The 23463-nt window shown below is 39.2% G+C and overlaps 1 protein-coding gene across 1 annotated transcript in view; it reads left to right on the top strand.

Annotated features, from left to right (window-relative positions):
- Positions 1 to 23114, top strand: part of RIMKLA (ribosomal modification protein rimK like family member A) — a 35735-nt gene extending 12621 nt beyond the window's left edge. The window contains exons 2-5 of the mRNA XM_075191065.1: positions 9739 to 9969; positions 12296 to 12382; positions 16544 to 16747; positions 21051 to 23114. Of these exons, the coding sequence (XP_075047166.1) occupies positions 9739 to 9969; positions 12296 to 12382; positions 16544 to 16747; positions 21051 to 21499 (971 nt within the window). The 3' untranslated portion in view covers positions 21500 to 23114. The remainder of the gene's footprint in view (positions 1 to 9738; positions 9970 to 12295; positions 12383 to 16543; positions 16748 to 21050) is intronic.
- Positions 23115 to 23463: the final 349 nt, after the last annotated feature.

Genomic DNA, 23463 nt, shown 5'->3' with positions numbered 1-23463 from the left:
CTGAACAGATCAGATTATAGGCTATGTAGTACTTTAACGCACTGCCCTAGTTGAGCATATTCCTTTTTTTTGAAGGTGATAATAAGAGGATATGAGTCAGCAGATTATACCGTGTTTGCATTCTGCATTATGTACGCAGGATATTCCTCTTCCAAGTTATTTAAACATTTGCAGCTATGCACATTTCATAAGCCATCAGTCATCGATATAAATGCAGCACATTAAACTGCTTAGCTGAAATTGATCTATGGGCCATACCTTATCTCTGCATTCACTCTTCACATCTATTATTCTGGTATTTATAGTATGCTAGCTGTAGTGCTTTATTGATGACGGAGTGCTAACGGCTGATGGAAGCAGCAAGATTACGAGAGAGATCTCCGTTGATTCAACTATGTCCACAAGAGCGGAGCCCCTTGGTTGCAACATGCTGCAGGTGTAGACAGCGGGAAGGTCTCATCACATCCGAAGGCAAACTGGATTAAAGAGTCATAAAACAACGACATTAATTAATGTACGGGAGTAAATCGCTGCCCTCCTGCAACAACAGTTTTTATTGTAATGTATAAATCAACCATTTATACGGAGCATGGATCTGGGGGCTATGGTGGTAGCGACTGCAGGGGTGTAACTAATTTTTGGTAGATCCTCCACCCCTTCTGAGATCTAAAAATCAGGGGCCTGATTCATTAAGGATCATAAATGAAGAGGTATCTTATTTCAGTCTCCTGGACAAAACCATGTTACAATGCAAGGGGTGTAAACTAGTTTTCTGTTTTGCACATAAGTTAAATACTGACTGTTTTTTCATGTAGCACACAAATATCAACTTTAAATTTCAGTGTACAAATAAGCTATCAAGTATTTGTGTGTTACATGAAAAAACAGTCAGTATTTAACTTATGTGAAAAACAGAAAACTAGTTTGCACCCCTTGCAATGTAACATGGTTTTGTCCAGAAGACTGAATTAAGATACCTCTTCATTTAAGATCCTTAATGAATCAGGTCCCAGGACTGCGGGGTGATTTAGTGCTCAAAATTTCTGAAAAACACCTAATACATTATTCCCTATTTCAAGCATTCTGGATGAAGTCCCGTAACTTCCTGGGCATGTTTTTTTTAATGTAATTTAATTAGAGAAACAAAAATCTGGATTGAAAAAATAATCTTTGAAATGCAAGAGCTATATTCAGGAATAAGCTGCCCGTGTAGGTCTTCTGGTGCTGTCACCAGCAATATACCCATATGCTACCCCCCAATACTGTGGCAATCATGCCCTGGTTCTCTTCAGTACTGGAGCCCAACACTGGACCTTTGAAGATGCAGACAACACGCAGGGTTACACCTGGGCTCAGATGATCATATCTAGGCTGTGTACACACTACAGTGTTTTCAGCTGATTATCGAGCCAATCACACAATAAACGACCGTTTGTCCCAATATCGCATTAGTGTGTGCGCTGCAACGAGAAACTATCATAGTTCCAATAAAGCTCATCGTAACGTTTTATTTGATTTTTAAACCGGACTAAATATGTTGTTCAACGATGGAACGATGTCGTCCCAATCCTGCAGTGTGTAAGCACTCAGGACCGGCAGTGTCCATAGATCTCTAGGGAGTGTGCAGAGTCGCCATCGTTTCAGCTGATGGTTATGACAGATGAAGAGCACAGATCTGAAGTTAAATCATGTAAAACGCGTTTAGTGTGTACACAGGAATCAGCATGCTGATTTTTGTTTTGTTTTAATCGTTGGTAAAAGGATATGGAATCGGGAGAAATGTTTTTTAGTATGTACCCAGCACTCCATCTCCAACATCATAGTTTCTTCATCCTTCTATTAAAGTATGTTTTATATTGTATAATGTCACATAGTGTCCGTCCCTGCTGCAGCTAAAGTAATACAGTAAAAATAAATGAAAACTTATTTCACTCTTTATATATCCTAATTGATAGGATATTTATTATTGTTCTCATTTTTTCATTATTATTTTTTTTAACTGATCTGATTATCATTTAACTCATCTGATGGGAAACTAGAGTTCTGCTGCAGTTGTTTGTCCCCTATCTATTAGATAAAACATGCAAAACTTTATTAGGTGCCAGTTTCAGTACGGTGGAACACACTTTCATCCAGAAATTGTTGTCAGCAATTTTCTTGTGCAGAGCACCCGGGCGATACGTTAAGGGGCTGATCCATCTTCATATGCAAGTCCATTTGCGTGCTGCATCTATGCATGACATAGTTCTGCACCAGGACTGCCAACAGAAACTGTGGGGCCCAGTACTAATTAATCTGGCAGCCCCCCGCCTCATCACAGTAAATGCCCCCCTTCCTCTGCACAGTAAATGCCTCCCCCATCACAATACCCCTTAACCTTTCCGCAGGCGATAATTCCTTCGACCAATAGGGATCTTCGCCCTTTCTTATATATATATCCCCAGTACTGGATTATCCTGATCCAGTCTGGCTGAAAAATCTGCTGCTGCCTTGAATTATCAACTCACTGGGGGTGAATGTATCAGTTTTACCTTTTTAAAGACAGTTTATTTAAAATACAGACTTGGGGGGGGGGATTTAAATACCCCGCATTGTTCTAAAGGGTGCGCACAATTACCGTTAGTACAGTAATTGCTGCGCGTTATTACTGTTACTGCAATAATTTCAACACTGACTTTTGCTCACGGCTCCCTGAGCCGCGAGCAGAAATCAGCGTTGAAATTACCGTAACTAACGGTAACAATGCGCACCCGGCTTTGTTCTTTAGAACAACGCGGGAATTGATCCCCACCCTTGGAATAACTAGAATCTGCTTTTTGCTATCTGATGATTTTCCAAATGTGGCTTATGTGTAGTTTGACCATGAATGAATGAGACAAAACAACGCACTGTCTCTTGTGTGTCTGTATGTGAACCCAGACATAGTTGCACCATTAGTTTAAGTTAGGAAATATTGAGCCTAAATTATAGTTAGGAAAAAATCTAACTAAAGAGTGCGTGTAGCAACTACCGGGCATCTTTATTTTGACACTGAGATTAAGGGGTATATTTACTAAACTGCGGGTTTGAAAAAGTGGAGATGTTGCCTATAGCAACCAATCAGATTCTAGCTGTTATTTTGTAGAATGCACTAAATAAATGAAAGCTAGAATCTGATTGGTTGCTATAGGCAACATCTCCACTTTTCCAAACCCGCAGTTTAGTAAATCTAGCCTTAGAGTTGAGCCATTTCTGCAACTCTAAATTATTATTATTATCTTTATTTACAAAGTGCCATTAAGGGTCTACATGAAATTTACTGTAGCATACAGTACACAGACAACGCAAACCGTAATACATTACATAGTGCATTATCAAAGTAAATATAATTATAAAAAGACCAGACATCTACTAATGAACAGATTCCACATAGGGATGTGCACCGGCGACTTTTGAGGTCTCGTGTTTTGTGTTTTGGATCCGGATTTTCATTATTTTTGGGGTTCGGATTTGTCTCGCAAAACACTTGACGAAAGGTCTCGGTTCGGATTTAAGGTTTTGGATTCATATTTTTTTTGAAAAAAACATAAAAAGTTTAAAAATCAAGTTTTTGGGCATATTTTCACTCCTACGCTATTATTAACCTCAATAACATTCAATAACAAGCATTTCCACTAATTTACAGTGTATTCTGAACACCTCAAAATATAGTTATTAGTCCAAAACGTTGCAACGAGGTATCTTTCTGGACTGCGTAGAGGAGTGGGTCACCACAATATATATAATAAGAAAACCATCAATTTGTATGATTCGCACCAATAAATGTACCTGGACTGCGTAGAGGAGTGGGTCACCACAATATATATTAAAAACCCTGAACTTGTATGATTCGCACCAATAAATGTACCTGGACTGCGTAGAGGAGTGGGTCACCACAATATATATTAAAAACCCTGAACTTTTATGATTCGCACCAATAAATGTATCTGGACTGCGTAGAGGAGTGGGTCACCACAATATATATAATAAGAAAACCATCAACTGGTATGAATCGCACCGAATAATGTACCTGGACTGCGTAGAAGAGTGGGTCTCCACAATATAAATTAAAAACCCTGAACTTGTGGGATTCGCACCAATAATGTACCTGGACTGCGTAGAGGAGTGGGTCACCACAATATAAATTAAAAACCCTGAACTTGTATGATTCGCACCAATAAATGTACCTGGACTGCGTAGAGGGGTGGGTCACCACAATATTATTAAAAAACCCTACACAGGTCTGAATTCCACCCAAAAAGTTTATGGACTGCGTAGTGTAGTGTTCCCCACAATATTATTTAAAATTTTTGCAGCAACAGTCAACGTTGTTTAATATCTGATACACCTCTATCTGGACTGCATAGTGGAGTGGCCCCGGTACCCAATTTGGTTCCGGGGGCCACAATACCTCCTCCAAACATGGTACAGACCATTCATCATTGAGATCCCATCAAGTATGTTAAAGACAGACAGGGTCGAAGTGTTATTGGTTGACTTTGTAAACCAAAAAACTGTCCCTGTTGCACATAGTCGTGCAATGAAGACTGACTTTTTCATTTAAAGGCACCATCTTTCAAGTGTAGTGTTTGTAAGTCTAAGTCATATTATACTTTTGGTAAAATTGGTTTATTTTGTTCCTCTTTATGGTAACTACTAATAGAATTAAAGTATTAAATAGAAGCGGCAGTTCCTCTTTATGGGAATTAGTAATAGAATTAAAGTATTAAATAGAATTAAAGTATTAAATAGAGTGGTATAGAGTTGTAGTGTGGTATAGATAGAGTGGTCCCCACAATATAATAATAAAACCCTCAACTGGTCTGAATTCCACCAAACAAGTATCTGGACTGCGTAGTGGGGTGGCCCCGGTACCCAATTTGATACCGGGGCCACAATAAAATAAATACACCCTCAACTGGTCTGAATTCCACCAAACAAGTATCTGGACTGCGTAGTGGGATGGCCCCGGTACCCAATTTGATACCGGGGCCACAATAAAATAAATACACCCTCAACTGGTCTGAATTCCACCAAACAAGTATCTGGACTGCGTAGTGGGGTGGCCCTGGTACCCAATTTGATACCGGGGCCACAATAAAATAAATACACCCTCAACTGGTCTGAATTCCACCAAACAAGTATCTGGACTGCGTAGTGGGATGGCCCCGGTACCCAATTTGATACCGGGGCCACAATAAAATAAATACACCCTCAACTGGTCTGAATTCCACCAAACAAGTATCTGGACTGCGTAGTGGGGTGGCCCCGGTACCCAATTTGATACCGGGGCCACAATACCTCCTCCAATTTCCAAGTGTAGTGTTTATAACATCTTAACACTACACTAATTCTAGCACGTCAAAACCTCTTGTTTTAAATAATGACAGGGCATTTAACTTTTGATTTAATTTATTGAATTTGATGGCATTTTCTTTTACTTTTTGAACATGGCAAACGACTGTTGAATGGTCACATAATGCCAAAAAAAAAGTTGCAAGATGGTATTGTCCTTGGGCCCTCCCACCCACCCGTATGTTGTTGAAATAGGACATGCACACTTTAACAAACCAATCATTTCAGCGACAGGGCCTACCAAACAACTGTGGCTGAAATGATTGGTTTGTTTGGGCCCCCACACCAATAAAACAATTCATCTCTCCCTGTACAAACTAAACAGGCTCTACTGAGGAAAGATGTCGTCCTCATCCTCAACCTCTGATTCCTCTCCCCCTACAGTGTGTACTTCCTCCTCCTCACACATTATCAATTCGTCCCCGCTGGACTCCACAACCACAGTCCCTCTGTACTGTCTGGAGGGCAGTGCTGTACTTCATTGAGGAATTGATTATTCATTTTTATAAACATCATTTTTTCAACGTTGTGAGGAAGCAACCTCCTTCGTCACTACCTCTAGTTAATTTAGATTGCAAGGCTTGTAAATATAAATACTTTGAAGATAAAAAAAAGCAGGCTGCACAGACTGTGGAGCTAGAAAGTGAAATTAAATGGACCACGTTACTTTGGTGGCTATCTATGCCCCCCCCCCCCGCCCTACACTTGTAGTTGAATATAAATAAAGCAGCCTGCATAGACTGTAGAACTAGAAATTCAAATATACAAAGAAATGGACAAAGGCAGTTTTGTATCTGTCTGCATCAGATCCCCTCTCCACTAGGAGTAAAACAGAAAACTTTTCAGCCGTTATATAATCTAGAATATAAATAGAAATTGAGAAAGGCAATTTGGTATCTGTCTGCATCATAATCATCAACATCCTCCTCAGCGCCAGCTACATCAATATCCTCCTCCCAGTGTACAACATTCACACCTTCATTAGCCAAATCTGTAACTGGACTGTGGGTGATCCTTCCAGCATATGCAGAGGGCGTGCTGCAAATACTGGATGGAGTCACCTCTTCCCGTACAGTGATGGGAAGATCAGGGTTCACAACCAACAACACCCTTGGACTCGCCTTGGGGATTTGTGATGTCATCTGTTTAGAAGGCAGAGTTCTTTGCTGTTTTGTTGTTGTTGCTGACAGCATAACTCTCTTAAATTTTTTGTAGGGTGGGGGGAGGAGGGCTTAGATCCTTGGGTGAAGCTGGACCACTAGTCATGAACACGGGCCAGGGCCTAAGCCGTTCCTTGCCACTACGTGTCGTAAATGGCATATTGCCAACTTTACGTTTCTCCTCAGATGATTTTAAGTTTCTCTTTTTGCTATTTTTTGAGAACTTGGGCTTTTTAGATTTTACATGCCCTGTACTAGGAGATTGGGCATCGGGCTTGCCAGACGACGTTGATGGCATTTCATCGTCTATGTCATGACTAGTGGCAGCAGCTTCAGCATTAGGAGGAAGTGGGTCTTGATCTTTCCCTACTTTATCCTCCAAATTTTGGTTTTCCATTATATGTAGCACAAGAGAGCGTACCCCTAAGCCACACACACTCGGCAAAGCCTTTAAAAATTATATGCGGCACAGGAGAGTAGCACTGGACTTATACTGCTGAATCAGTGAACTTTGTAATAGCAGTACCACTGGACTTATACTGCTGAATCAGTGAACTTTGTAATAGCAGTACCACTGGACTTTTACTGCTGAATGTGTGAACTTGGTAATATTGCAGTACCAATGGGCTTATATACTGCTGGATTGGCTTTGCAAATTTGGTTATAATTATTTTTTTTTTAAATTTTTTATTTTAATTTTTTTTATAACTTTTTTTTTATTTTTTAAAAACTTGGGAATAATGGGGAAATAACTATGCCCTTAGAAGCACAGAGCACAGGACACAGCACCACTGGACTGAACAGGACACAGAGCAGGACCCAGCAGCACTACTGAACTCAGCAGGACAGAGCACAGGACACAGCACCACTGGACTGATACTGCAGAATGTGTGAACTTTGTAATATTGCAGAACCACTGGACTTTTACTGCTGAATGTGTGAACTTGGTAATATTGCAGTACCAATGGGCTTATACTGCAGGATTGGTTGTGCAAATTTTGTTGTAATTAAAAAAAAATGTAATTATTTTTTTGTATTTTTTTTAAATAACTTTTTTTTATTTTTTTAAACACTTTGGAATATTGGGGAAATAACTATGCCCTTAGAAGCACAGAGCACAGGACACAGCACCACTGGACTGAACAGGACACAGCACAGGACCCAGCAGCACCACTGACCTCAGAAGGACAGAGCACAGGACACAGCACCACTGGACTGAGCACAGCACAGCACAGCACAGCACAGAACAGCACAGAACTTAACTGAACAGCACGAAATATAGCAGGACAGAGGACCACCTAACACACCCTCCCTCTACCCTGATCAATGCCCGAGTGAAGATGGCGGCGACTAGCGGGGAATTTATAGGATCCGAGTATCGCGAGATCCGACAATGGGATTATGAGTCAGAGCCTCAGTTTCAGATTTGAATTTGGCGCCAATACCCGGATCTGTCTCGGATCCGACTCGGATCGGCAACGTTCGGGTGGGCTCGGATTTCATAAATCCGAGTGCGCTCATCTCTAATTCCACACAGATAACTTGTTAATGCAGATCAAGTTATTTACAGGAAAATGAGTTAGAGTGATGGCGATGACCAGCGTGAAGTAGGGCTGAGCTCAGGATAACAGGGCTGGGGAAGCAGGTCAAGAGGTACAGGGGATGATGGAATGGCAGAAGGAGAACACAAGGATAGAGGGCCCTGTTTAATGAAAGGGAAGAGGAAGGCACAAATAGGGTGGCACCCAGTGGGGGTAGTGTAGGTGATAGCTGAGGCAAAGGAGTTAGGAGGAGGATAGGCTTCAATCAATATGTCCACATAGCTCAACTCTCTCTAAGGAACTCTGCATAGTGATATAAAGGCATGGCTGAAAAACGCGCAGATGGAAAGTACAATACAACAGCGTTGTTTATAGTAAAACTTAAAGGAAGGTATATATGAACAAATAAAGTCACTTGAAGTTGGTAAATCAATCTAATTTTACCTTGACTGAGAAAGCAATTTTGAATTTGTCATATACAAATTACAGCAAATATGTCAAGAAATAAAGTTCTCGGTGAAGAATAATTGTTTAAAGCCCATTTTGCAATGATTTTGTTTGTGTGTGAAATATTTTATATTTAGACAATGAATTGAATACTAAATGGAATGTGATTATTACAGAATAGAAAAATATAACTTAAACTACTAAATACTTAGACCAGAAAGTCCCTGTCCTGATCTGTAAAATAACTTTTTATTCACTTTTATTTTATATAATCAAAACTGAAACCTGCATATTTAAAGACATATAGTAAAATAAATCTTCTATTATTCCATTTCCATGTAATATAGAAACAATTGTCATATGTCATTTCCTAGTTTGATTCATTTGTTACAATCCAGGAAAGAACATTGTGAGGACCATTTGCATCATTCAAAACTGCTCAGATGCAGCGTTCAGTCCTCTTTGTTTGTTTTCAGGGTATCGTTAAAACCAATTAAATATAAATGTATATACATTTAGTTGTTAATTACGGATTTGACAATAAACGAAATAATAGGCTGAAAAATATTAGCTTTATGAATATTCCCTGTGATACATCCATCCATCATATATCTGGAGGGTTATTAAGTCATTACTGTAACCTCATTTTTTCATATTACATGGCAAAGTATGATCTACATAATATATGGTTTAATCATACCCACTGCTACGTTTATGCTAGCCATTCTTTGAATAGGAAACGTTAACCAAGAATAAAATTGATCAGTGTTTGCCCCTATATTATCCACACTCTGCTCTTGGTGTTCCGCACAATGTCTCTCCACCAATCACAGCAGTGTATCCTTTGTGCATTATGTATGAGATGCGAGTTTCCGTTGAGTTTGAAAAGTGGAGATATTGCCTATAGCAACCAATCAGATTCTAGTTATCATTTAGTTAGTGCATTCTACAAAATGACAGCTAGAATCTGATTGGTTGCTATAGGCAACAGCTCTACTTTTCAAACCCAACGGAAATTTACCGTCTAGTGCTAAAAACAAAACTATTTAACATAAACACACATCTCATATTTCTGCTTGATATCTTGATATGTTATGTTGTTGTGTTTGTGTCATCTTAAACAATACCAAGACAATTAATATAGCGCAGGTATGATAAGAGATTTTTTTCATTCTGTTTGTTTGTGGCATTTAATCTCTCGTAAAATTTTGTTCCAGGCTTGCAAATTAATCAGAAGATTGTGACTGCTTACCCTCAGGTGATCCTGGTCCGGGTCCCGACTCCAACAGTGCAATCCGATAGCGATATAACTGTTTTGCGACATCTTGAAAAACTAGGCTGCCGTCTAGTAAATTGCACACAAGCCATTTTAAACTGCATTAACAAATTCTGGACGTTTCAGGAATTAGCTGGACACGGGATTCCGTTACCTGATACCTTTTCCTACGGTAGGTTTCAGGAAAGGTTCTGTATTGTGTAACATACATCTCACCATCCGGTCTGCTGTTACAATGCAGTGGTCATTTTATAGCACAGTGGCCTAGTGGTTAGCACTTCTGCCTCGCAGCACTGGGGTCATGAGTTCTATTCCCAACCATGGCCTTATCTGTGTGGAGTTTGTATGTTCACCCTGTGTTTGCGTGGGTTTCCTCCGGGTGCTCCGGTTTCTTCCCACACTCCAAAAACATACTGGTAGGTTAATTGGCTGCTATCAAAATTGACCCTAGTCTCCCTCGCTCCCTGTCTGTTTATGTGAGTGTGTCTATATTAGGGAATTTAGACTGTAAGCTCCAATGGGGCAGGGACTGATGTGAATGAGTTCTCTGTACAGCGCTGCGGAATTAGTGGCGCTATATAAATAAATGATGATGATGATGATAGCATACACATCAATCAAACCAATCACATGTCCCCTACACACTAAACAGTTATATGACCAGATAACAGATGACTAAGGGAGGTATTCAATTGTCCGCAAGGTTTTTTTTTCCCCGCAGCGTTAAAAAAAAAAAAAAAATCTCCCACAGGTTTTTAACTGCAATAGCGACCGTTTTGAGTTAGCGCAGCGCAAAAACTTGTGCAATTCAATTGAAGAAAAGGGAACGCTGCCCCCGCGCGGTAAACATTGCGAGTTTTTAGGGGAGTGAAGGGGAGTTCTAACACGGTCGTGTAGACCACTAAAAAAAAGGTTTTGCATACATTTTCATACATTAGATTGCATTACACATTGATAATATCTACATTACAGTACTTTCTTTAGCATATTTTTTTATTGAACTATTTTTTACCATACAATCATCTATACCATGTCAAAACACATTACTACATTCATATTTGTACCAAAAACATACATAAATATAATTCATTTGGGATTTTATTTTTTTTATGTTTATTTTATTTCAATTATTTTTTCACAAGAACATCAACTTTTACATGTTAGGCATTAGTGATTGACATTAGTTTAACTTTTTTTTGCTATTCTGAAATAGATTTTGTGCAAGAAAATAATTTTTAGCATTGCAAAACAGATTTTGTGTCACAAAATAGATTTGTATGCCACAAAGTAGCTTTTGCTCCAGAATATCAATTTTGTGTTTTACAAGATTGACCTGGGAGTATATTTCCTAAACTGCAGGTTTGAAAAAGTGGAGATGTTGCCTATAGCAACCAATCAGATTCTAGCTGTCATTTTGTAGAATGCACCAAATAAATGAAAGCTAGAATCTGATTGGTTGCTATAGGCAGTAACTCTAGCCCTTAGAGTTGCCAGTATTATTATTATTATTATCTTTATTTACAAGATGCCATAAAGGGTCTACATGAAATTTACAGGAGCATACAATGCACAGACCAATAACCATAATAACAGCCATAATACATTACATAATAATACATTATCAAACTAAATATAATTATAAAAAGACCAGACATCTACTAATGAACAGATTCCACACAGATAACTTGTTAATGCAGATCAAGTTATGTACAGGACAGTGAGTGAGAGTGATGGCGATGACCTACGTGACGTGGGCCTGAGCCATTTATTACATTCTACAAAATGACAGCATGAATCTGATTGGTTGCTATAGGCAACATCTCCACTTTTTCAAACCCGCACTTTAGTAAATATAACCCCTGCAGTTACAAATTTGTATCAGATAATAATGCTTTAATTATGTATCAGAACATACCAGTTCAAAAGAAACAAAATTAAACTCATTTGCAGAAATAAACTACAGTGGCCCCTCTGCACGGTCTACAGCTGTGCATTATAACCAGATATTATATATGATCATATAAAAAATAAATGAAAGAAACAAACCAGACAAAATATTATCCGGTAAGCAGCGCCAGTTTGTGGAAAGGACAGACATATGTCTAAAGTACCAGTATTCTAGGGGCCCCATCCTCTTATCTATGGATGTCATAAAAATTGTTCATGCAAGATTACTGGTTCATTACTCTTACATGGTGGAAATCACTTAATCTTGCTTCTTGGAGATACAGAATGGAAGTACGAGAACAAGAGGTGGTCATGATGCTATGCATGCTATCAAGTGGGTGGAGCAAAATGTTTGATTATGCTAATTGCATCACAAACCCCCTGCCCACTCAGTGTTCACTGGTGTGGGTGTGGCTTAATGATGCACGTTGCATCATCACATCATGTCCCCGCCCACATTGCAGGCAGGTAACCGCCCTCCTAGGAGGTTGGTCTTCTCTTTTCATTCAATCAGCAGAATTCTCTAGTTATAACTTCTTTTTACTTGACAGGTGGCCATGATGAGTTTTCAAAACTGATAAATGCAGCAGAACCTCTTGGATATCCTGTTGTTGTGAAAAACACTCGAGGGCATCAAGGTATATAAGTCTTTCATGTTTGGTACATACATTTCTGTATATCTATTTGGAAAAGCAAATGTGCACACCAAATTAAAGATTTGCACTGCCTAGAATCTGTGTCAGAGCTATGACAGGTAATTAAAGAATACTGCTAATTCCAAATAAATAATGAGATAAATCCTTCATCCGCAATAATAGTTATACCAGCGAGGAAAATGCAAAAAGTACTATCCTGATTACATACACAAGGCATGCAAAAATAAATCTAATTATAGAAAATGAAAAGCAGAAGGATAAAGGGAAAAGAAAAAAGAGAAATCCTCATATCACCCAACAGTCCCTATTTTGGTGGGACTGTCCTGATTTGGGCACCTTGAATCTGCCCCTTAGAGCCTTGTTTAGACTTTGATTTTATGCCCTGAACGTACCTTGAAAGCATCAGCCAATCAGAAGCTGCTAGATGGTGCTGCTGACAGCCATCAGCACAATATATCTTTATACCGGTACCCGCATGGATACACCTCTTACAAAGAGTATCTGGGGATCCAAGTCTGATTAGGTCACATCACCAGGGTGTACGTGCCCTGACCGCACACAGTTTAGGCTTACCTGTCACTGGTACACCCCTCTGAGTGTAGGGCGTCTGAGATACAGACATATCCAAATAGAAATACATTTTGGGACGCATGCGCAGTACAGAAAAGCGTATATTTATGCCCCCCCCTCAAAAAAAAACAATGACTTACATCCAACTCTAAATCCAGCCTTAAATGCCAGTAGGGCTTATCCGGAGATCTTTGTCTGCACTCTTCAGTACACAGTATTGTTAATCAATTTATTTAATCCTTCAACAGAATAATGTATAATACTGTAAAAAAAACCATACTTTAATGATAAATTTATTGCACTTAAGTTAAAAAAAAAAAAAGCAGAGTTTATCTGGATCAATAATAGAGTCCCCAGTAGTTAGATAAAATCCTAATTTCCCTGTTGCAGCTGGGAACGCTAAGAATGGCAAGCAGAAGTCCACAAGATTGGTGCAAGAAGAGCTCCGAAGCACTTATAGGACGCTACGCGTTTTGCTCGGGAAGACTTGTTCATGGGGAGATAGCCCATAAGGACAGGTGGCATGTCACTAACTAACCAATATGGAGTGACTTCACTCTGTAGGGGCCACACCCCATGTGTGATCTAGCCTCAATGAACAATACAATGCATTTTATCAACAGAGCTCATTCCGAAGCTGCTCTGCTTTGGTTAGTTAGGCCATGGTTATGCTGGCACTTGCAGTTCTTGCAGTTTATGGCTGACAGGGCTTGTTGGGACCTGTAGTGCCACATACAAAAATGCTTTTTTTTCCTCCACTATTTTTGACCATTACCCCAAAACCCACTGGCAGGGGTGTTGGGAGGAGCCCCAGTGCTTTCAAAGTGGGGCAGTTTTTTCCTAGGAGAAGGGGTCTGAATTTGTTTTTGTGGGTCTGATTCCTCTCCGTGCTGAACAAGCCGTGGCTGTGTCACATGATGACAGGGGAACCCCACGTTTTGGGTCTCCCTGCTATAGGGTGACCTGCCCAGCCTGTCATTATTTTAATTCTACATTAAAACACCAGTTGTCATTATCAGGTTGATGATGATGACTGGCACCTCAACAGCATATCAAAGGCTTTAATCATTCAGACACACTGATTATTAGGAAAATAAATTTAAAACAATCTGAAGGGACTATAATAATAATAATAAAAATATAATAATATAAAAATAAGGAAAAGAAAAGTACGAGTTGAAAAATCTCATTCAAGGTAGTAGATTTACTAAAATGTCTAAAAAGGTAAAAGAGGAGATGTTGCCCACAGCAACCAATCAGATTCTAGCTGTCATTTATTTAGTACAGTCTAAAAAATGATAGCTAGAATGTGATTGGTTGCTATGGGCAAAACTACCCCAAGGAATGTACCTCCCTTGTACAAATCAGTGGAATATTTTGATCAACTATTTTGTAAACACAAATATTTTAGATAAAACATTTTATATTGTACATATCTCAAGTGAAAATATAAAGAAACAGTTTGAAAACAGAAATAGATGACAGTGTTGTTCAGTAATAAACCTGAATGACTGGTAACTGTGTCCCCTGCTGCCAGTTCCAGTAAACAAAATAATTCCTTTCTTCTCAGGATAAACAGCTTTTTCTCCAAACCCTTCATTACAAAAGTATTTGGGGTATATTTACTAAACGGCAGGTTTGAAAAAGTGGAGATGTTGCCTATAGCAACCAATCAGATTCTAGCTGTCATTTTGTAGAATGCACTAAATAAATGACAGCTAGAATCTGATTGGTTGCTATAGGCAACATCTCCACTTTTTCAAACCCGCCGTTTAGTAAATATACCCCCTTGTGTTAATAGTAAATGCATATTCCTATCGTTATTGCTTTTCATGATTCATGTTAAGTTTCCCTAAAGGACACCAGATCTGACTAAGAAAATAATGGTAACTTTAGATGACTGTTGATATGTCAAATGTTTCATCTTAACGACATACCATGGAGATGAGTCATTGGTTGTCAGTGGGCTATTTTCAATGCTGAGTAAAGTAACACATAATGTAAAATTCAGCTCGTCAGTTGGTTCTTTCTGATGGAAATAGGAGAATGTTTTAAGTTACAAAAATAGGGACTCTTTTCAACTGGAGGAACAAAATATAACCAGGTGTGTAGGGCGGTTATTAGAAAATTAAATAAGCAAGAAAATAAAGCTATGGTATAAGGTATTGTTAATACATGCACGCGGGAGTCCTGTATCCACCAATGGGGAGTCTTCAGGGTACAACCTAAAGTGTATACGTTCCAGTACAGTGGCTCCACCTCAAATGGCTGTATGGTTATATCGATCTATATATAATCTATATATATATGCACACACATATATATATATATATATATATATATATATATATATATATATATATATATATATATATATATATATATACATATATATATATATATATACATATATACACACACATATATATATATATATATATATATATATATATGTGTGTGTATATATATATATATATATATATATATATATATATATATATATATATATGTGTGTGTGTGTGTATATATGTATATATATATATATATATATATATATATATATATACGTATACATATTTCATATTCACAATATTTTTATGAAGAGAAAACTAGCGCTCCTATCAAGCAAATAATTTCAAAAGTTCTTGGAAATTAAATATTTCTTATTTTTCTTAGTAAACATATCTTCTTTTGTGAATATAAGGCTATATAAAGTAAAAACTGCATTGTGTTTATGTCCACATTTAATATAAATTTGATATGAACTGAAAATGTGTTGTTTTTTTTAAAATAAAATGCATCTCTGGAAGTCGTTATCTTATTCCAACCAAACACAGGACATCACAAATATATATATATATGGTCTTATTTGGTACAATGATCTTTATTTTCATACCCACTTACATTAATTTTAACGCCAATTGTTATATACAATTAAAATAATAATTATTGTGCATGTTGGTCTATGCAATGGGAAGATTATCTGTCATTTTCCAACGGCACTTACTGGCCCCAGGCAATGCCAGAAGTGAATCAGCCGGAGGAGCCAAATGGCCGGTTCTTATCCAATTTAGTCACCTATGAGCGTAATGATCAGCTCTTGTGTGTCCAGCTTTAGACTGAATCGTCCTTTAAAAAGGACCCTGTCGTTTTCTAGATGAAGATATATTTTACATAGGGCCTTGTCCACTATATATTCGCTAAAAAGAACTGTCCGGTAGACGTTGCTTCCTCCTACGTCACAAGTCTGCTTCATGAGCGCAGAGGAGCCGTAGGAGGAAGCTGCAGGGGCGTCAGCATGTGTATATCTCCGTAGCCGACATTCATCATTGTCATATTGTGTGTGGAAACACTTCATGCCCACTACAGGGCAAACTGAAAGTTCGGGGACTTATTTATATTTCTCTATAGAGAGAGCACAACGGACTATGTAAAATGGCTTATCTCAAAAATGGCAGGCCCTCATTGAAATGTGGCCATAAACAATGCAGCTATATCTCTTATGTTTGTTTTATTGACAGTATACATATATAGAAATGAAAGTAAATAACAATTGTCTGGTTTATTTCCAAGGTAAAGCCGTGTTTCTTGCACAAGACAAGCACCACTTGCTGGACATATCCCACTTGCTGCGGCACGATGCCCCATACCTGTTTCAGAAGTACGTGAAGGAGTCTCACGGGAAGGATGTCCGCGTGGTCATTGTTGGCGGACGTGTCATAGGCTCTATGCTGCGATGTTCTACTGATGGAAGGATGCAGAGCAATTGCTGCTTAGGTGAGTGCAGATGGAGAGAGATGACCTAAAGGTTCAGGTTACTGCTGGTGAGCATGGTTCTGTGTCTCAACGGAGAGCAGGGATAATACGATAATTATGAACCATGATTCAATTTCTGATTCAAAGGGTTCTCCTCGAAAAAAAAAAGTTGTTGTTTTTTTAACTTGAAGTGTACAGGAGGCTGCTATGTGTGACCATGCCAACAAATGCTGGCTCCTCCACCTTACTGAACCAAGGCAAACCTAAGAAACAGAAGACAGGATCAAGCCCACAAAGAGGTTCTTGAAGTCCGGGCTTCCACACTTCAGTCTCCAGGGTGGAGAAAAGGGATTTTCTGGTGCCAGCCGCTCACAGATGGACTGTTCCATTGCAGAGGTCTTTAATACTTCTCCCTTTGTAATGGAACAGTCACTTTTCTATGTAACGGTCCTAATATAGAGAAAAGTAGTCATGGGGTGGTAGACCCTGGCTTGGGAAATACCCTGGTTTTGGAGGACTTTTTGCCTTCCAGGGAAGTATCCATACATTTCCCACCCATAGTAGCATGGAGATGTACTGTCCTACCTGACTGCCAAAGTTCCCCTTAGGAAACTGGGATAAACCACTGTTTTGAAGACAGGTGTATGTCCTTCCTTGCCGGTTCCTGTATTGATGGGCAGAGACTGGGTGGACCTTGATACCTTCTGTGTGAGGAAGACCTAAGAAGTATTGGCAGATACAGGTGGAAAGGAAGAGGATACCTCAACATTTTGGGAATAGTCTCTTGCTCATGATGTCTGTCCGCTCTCCTTCAAAATTCTGTACCCGCTTGGCCAGTTTCCACAGTTTTTATGACTATCGGCCATCATCTAAGAAGAATAACCTGGGGGCCATGATCTGTGGATTCCCTGTGGTAAAGTGCATTCTTTTCTTGTAGAGATTTCTGTTGTAAACCAGGGCACTCATTACCTTGGGTTTAACCGGCACTCATTAGACACTGTACCTTGGGTTTAACCGGCACTCATCACTAGTGGCAGAGTAGGTCCACGTCTGGACTTGTCATAACATTTCATCACTGGTCCCTATATTACAGGACCTCTCTGCACAAGTAGGAAGACAGAACATAAACAGACCAGGTTACTTACGTTTTGCAAGGTCTATCTAGCCGAATGGATGCACCAGGCTCACTGGCCCCTACACCTGGTGTTTCAGGTTCTAGTGCTACTCCAGCTTCTACACCCATAATTCCTATTACGATGCCGCCTAAGTCCATGCTGTCTGTTCCACCACAACCCTTGATGATCTGTTCATCTTATACAATAGGGCACATTTGTATTTCAAGTTTGGAAAAGTTTTGGGCGAGTTACAACATCAGCTCTGGTCCATCTAGCTCCTAATTTTCCACTTTTTTGCTCCCCTCTTTTGAGGAGCCACTGCAAATAGGTTGTTCCCACCTCAGAGGAAGAACGTACTTGTAGAAGAAGAAGACTATACCAGGAAACTTGAAGACCTGTTTGGAACTGGAGCAGTCATACTGGGGAAAAAGCAATCCTTGCCTGTTGATAAAAATGATTTACATTGTCCAGTCTAGAGTATCATCCTGGTAAAAAAAAAATTTCCACCTCAATGAGGGTAGCAAAATTGGGCCACATATATGAATTTTATATTTTTAAATTGAGAGAAATCTTACCAGAAGATACCCCAGCCCTCTAGGTGGGTCATACATAATGCAGCTGCCTCTTAGGGTACCTGGGCCTCCATTGGGAGGTATTAAGTGTGTAGAGCGCTTTGTTATCTCCTGGTAACTTTTGCTCCAATTTAAAAATATGTTGTGTGTGACCCAATGTTGTTACTCTCATAGAATTAGGACCATACTATTAGTGGAAGCTCCTGGACACCATTGGACCCGATTCTTACACCACATTGGAGGAAGTGGAAATGTAGCACAAAATTGGACATACATATGGTCACGTAAAACAATGTGACTTAAAAAAGAAAATTAAATGTTTATTACGTGCTATTATAGCTGTTTATATTTAATTATTTGAAGGCGTCAACTACCATTGACAATACAGGATGGAAGGAAATTACTGAAATGAGTGTGCCTGCTATTTTCTAGCTGTATATATATGTGAACATATAAATATATATTGATTGAGCCCAAATAGTCTATTGATTGAATGTGATAATCTTTGTTTATTATTTTTTTTTTTATTGATATAATTGATTATTAATGACAGTAATGGAGGGATAATCCTAGTTGGAAGGGGAGGATAAATGCGGTATTGACATGCTATAAACACAGACTGAAACATATTCTATGAGAAGCACATTCTAATAATTTTATGTTTGTCACCAAAACCAACTGGGATCTTCCCAAAGGTAATTAGAAATTCAGTACTTTAATTAGTAATTAAATTAAATATTCAATGTTTTAAATTATACTGCACATTTAGACAGCAACCTCAAGTCTTCAAAAAATCAAAATGCCTCTTTCTTACATAAGAACCATCGGGTGATATTGGTAGATAAATTGGCTGAGGCTACTTATCACTTAGGTTATTCCATGTCTTGGCAGACCCAACGCTACCGTTAGGCGAACTTAGGCGGCTATCTGGGGGGACCATGGTTTGTTGGCACCTAATGAGGGATATAATGTCTCACACTCACTTTTTAGTGCCCCAGGGGTAGGAGTGAGGCGCTTGGCTGTCATGTTACAACCCAGCACCACATTCCCAATCTGAGGTGCAAACGATGGCGCTCCCAACTACTTAGGTAAGAAGCAGCAAGGGTAGGGGTACAAGGGACCCTAACCCTCCACAAGAAGTTTTGGTTCTGCTCTACATACATAAAAGATATTTTGCAGATGTCTGTCAACTGTCATCCACACTTATTACTATTATTATTATTATAACAGTTAAATGCAACTTTAAAGTTAAAAACCCTGTTCAGTCTCGTAACTGCAGCTGTGTTAAAGAAGTTAAATATTATGAACTATTTCTTACCCCTCCAAAAGATGGGGATAATACATGCACATACAGAGTGGAAGTTGCTCAATCAATTTATAGGCTCATAGCAGGTGCTTGAAAGGGTGGGGTTATCCTAAAAGGAACACACACACAGAAAGATCCCCCAGCACACTGCTATAGCCAGCAAAATACCTGCTATTTGTACTGTAAATAAAAATGCAAAAGTCTTAGTTGCACACATTTGCAAATGTATGTTGAAGCCACCCGCCACTCCACGGAGATTTTGCTAATAGGGTGGTCCTAACTCTAAACAATGAGAGTCCTTATATTTGGACCATACATATATGTTTTTAAATTGAGAGCCAACTTACCAAGAGGTACCCCAAAAGCCTCCAAACAGCAATCCAGCGCCAGCACTCCACCTCAGCAACTGACACCAACGTGCCTCTCAGACAAATACAAAAGTGGAAGTTGCTCAATCAATTTATTTGCTCATAGCAGGTGCTTGAAAGGGTGGGGTTATCCTAAAAGGTACAAACACACAGAGATCCCCCAGCACACTGCTACAGCCAGCAAAAGACCTGCCATTTCTACTGTAAATACTGCTCTCAATTTAAAAACACATATATGTATGACCTAATATAGGGACTCTCACTGTTTAGAGTTAGGACCACCCTATTAACAAAAGCGCTGTGGAGTGGCGGGTGGCTTTAACATACATTTGCAAATGTGTGCAACTAAGACTTTTGCATTTTTATTTACAGTAGAAATAGCAGGTATTTTGCTGCCTATAGCAGTGTGCTGGAGGATCTTTCTGATAATACATACACCACAGCGTTTAGACAATGGATTAAAAACCTCGAATGACAAAGCTTAAATGGTGCTGTGACTTTATCCACCAAGCTATACTGTTACCTAGTAGACTGCAAGGCTGTGACTTGGAACCAGTTTCCAGCACTGCTTCAAAGTGATGCAAAATAGAGAAACCCTAGGGTTATGTTTACTAAACTGCAGAATTTCAAAAAGTAAAGATGTTGCCTATAGCAACCAATCAGATTCTAGCTGTCATATATTTAGTGCATTCTACAAAATGACAGTTAGAATCTGATTGGTTGCTATAGGCAACATCTCCACTTTTTCAAACCCACAGTTTAGCAAATATACCCCCTAGTTTATTATGCAACTTTTTAAAGAATGTCACCTTTCAGTAGAGGGAGAGATGGAACATGTTTTGTCAATGGTAATAATTTAATTATGTTAAGTTCATAACTTATAATTACCAGGTCTTTATGTACATTACTGTGAAATGGTTTCTTTACCTGTTCTTTATTGCTCTGTATTGTTTTGTCTTACAGGTGGTGTAGGTGCCACCTTCCCTCTCAGCGAAAAAGGGAAGCTCTTAGCTATGCAAGTGTCTACAATCCTTGGCATGGACATATGCGGCATCGACCTCCTCTTGAAGGACAACGGCTCTTTTGTGGTTTGTGAGGCTAATGCAAATGTCGGTTTTACTGAATTTGACCAAGCGTGTAAATTAGATCTGGGGGGTATTATTGCAGATTACGCCATATCTCTGCTCCCCCGTGGGCCTTCAAAGGAGATACCCGTGATATCTGCAGCGTCCAGCCCTCGAGAAGGCAATCAGACGAAAGCACAGGAGTCTGCCGGGGTTTACGCTAAGAGCGACGGCTCAAGCTGTAGTAACAGTGTTTGTGATGTGGAGGAGATCAGGGATTCTATCAATGTGTCAAAGCCCCGTCCCCCAATACTGACCGATGGCATCTGTAATGATGTTACCAAGTAAACTACCTCTTCATTCCCAATGTAAATTAATGCAATTATCAATCACAGGGGCCAACTCGGCTTTACCGGGGCTTGCAGAGGATTAACGAAAATACATTCTGAACCACTGTAGTGCTGGAAAGATACTAAAACAATGCTGCTTCCTTGTGTCTCATCGGTAACAGTGTTACCTGTGAGATCTAATATATTTTTTATTTGCACCTGTAAAATACAAAGTGGTTGTTTATAGGGGGACATACTGATGTCGTGTTAAAGACCATTCCTTCCACATTAATTTATTTTATTTTTTTTAAATAAATGATCAAACATATTTTTTTTTTTGAAAATGATCTGTAATCTGTATCATGAAGTTGGTCTTGTTCGTCACCCCGGGGCTGTATATGCAAGATGTCATTAGAGAGGACACTCATGCATCAGGTTGTTTAAAGAGATAGAAATCATTATCCGTCTGGACATATTTAAGAAGAACGGCGAATGGAGGTGTTGCCCATAGTACATTGACTACCTGCCTACGCCCATTCCCGTCCCCGTTCCGCCCATGAAATCGTAGCCTGACGTAAGTCTCCTTTGCGCTTGAAGATTAATTGGGTGTTCTTGCGTTCATTGGTGTGTGGTTCGTTTCTGACCATTCGCAGAGCGATTTTACGCACAATGCGACACGTATCAGGATTTACATTCGAAAAAGAATCAGGCCCTATATCTATCTGATAACAGAGATATATAACTGTATAAACAGCAGTCATCTGATAAACATGTATAAATTACAAGCACCCTCCCTGAATACAATTTTGCACCGTGACTCATTTGAGTGAGGGAGGTCATTGCGTTTAGGTCCTTTAGTTTGAGATTTCAATCATACTTTATTAAAAATAATATTTGTAAATTGTCCTAAGCTGAGTAGGTCCCTGGTATCATGATTAAACTGCACCAATGTTATGCAGTTTGCTCCCATTTTATTCACCTGCTTGAGAAAACAACTGTCTGCTGTTTTGGGCGAACTCTTTTCTTTCACATTGCCCATAGGACAGGTTAATAGTTTACTTGAAATTGAACCTTTGTGTATTATTCTGTAAGTTTAAAGCTGCGTTACCACCTGGAACATCAAAGATCCGCACACTCCCTGGATCCCTGGGCGCCATGTGACGCTTTTGGAGGAGTGGTTGGGAGCAGGAGGACCAATGAGAAAGCCGCAATCACGGACATTACGGCTTCTGATTGGTCCTCTTGCTCACACACACCACTTTGGTAGCCATTTTGAAGTGGGGAATGAAAATGTTCCCACTTTAGGTGGTAGTGCAGATTTAACCCCAATTAATGTTTTTTTTTTTACCAAATATCCCCCCTTTCTGCCAAATAGCAGAAGAGTGGGAGTTCTGTGGTAAGGAACACTGACAGTGGATCAATGCTTCTTACCTCAGTGTTTATATTTGGGATTAGTTCACATTCAGACAGCGCTGGGGGAGTTTGTAAGGAAAACGCCATCACTCAGACTAGCCAGCGCCTGTTTATAAACTAACACGGTGCTCTCTGAACCTACTCTTCTAGTTTCTACCTCCATTGAGCATTGTGGCTCAAGAAGAGCTGAGATTTCCCTAAAACATGGCGTGCCCGTGCAATATCTTTCTGCTACTTTAGGAGGAAGAGGATGTTGGGTAAAAATGTAACTTTCGCTGGAGTTACCGCTTTAAAAGAAAAAAACATATTTGATGTGTTGGCCAAGTATTCCTAGGATCTCAAAAGCAGAAGTAGATCAATCTATATTTTAAATATATGTTGCAACTTTGTGTTTCACTCATCTGTATAAAATTATGCAATTTTTGGCACTGAAAAAACTGAAATCTATAATATACAGACTTGGTCCCTCAGCGATACACTATAATATAGGGGAATGAAACAATAAAATGTACAGTAAAGAAATTGGCCAATACTACAGAACACCTGTCGCCTGTGCTAGGGGGCGCTATT

The sequence above is a fragment of the Mixophyes fleayi genome, chromosome 11, assembly GCF_038048845.1.
Source record: "Mixophyes fleayi isolate aMixFle1 chromosome 11, aMixFle1.hap1, whole genome shotgun sequence".
Taxonomy (NCBI): domain Eukaryota; kingdom Metazoa; phylum Chordata; class Amphibia; order Anura; family Limnodynastidae; genus Mixophyes; species Mixophyes fleayi.
The sequence above is the reverse complement of the archived record's forward strand: the minus strand, read 5'-3'. Positions and strand labels throughout refer to the sequence as shown.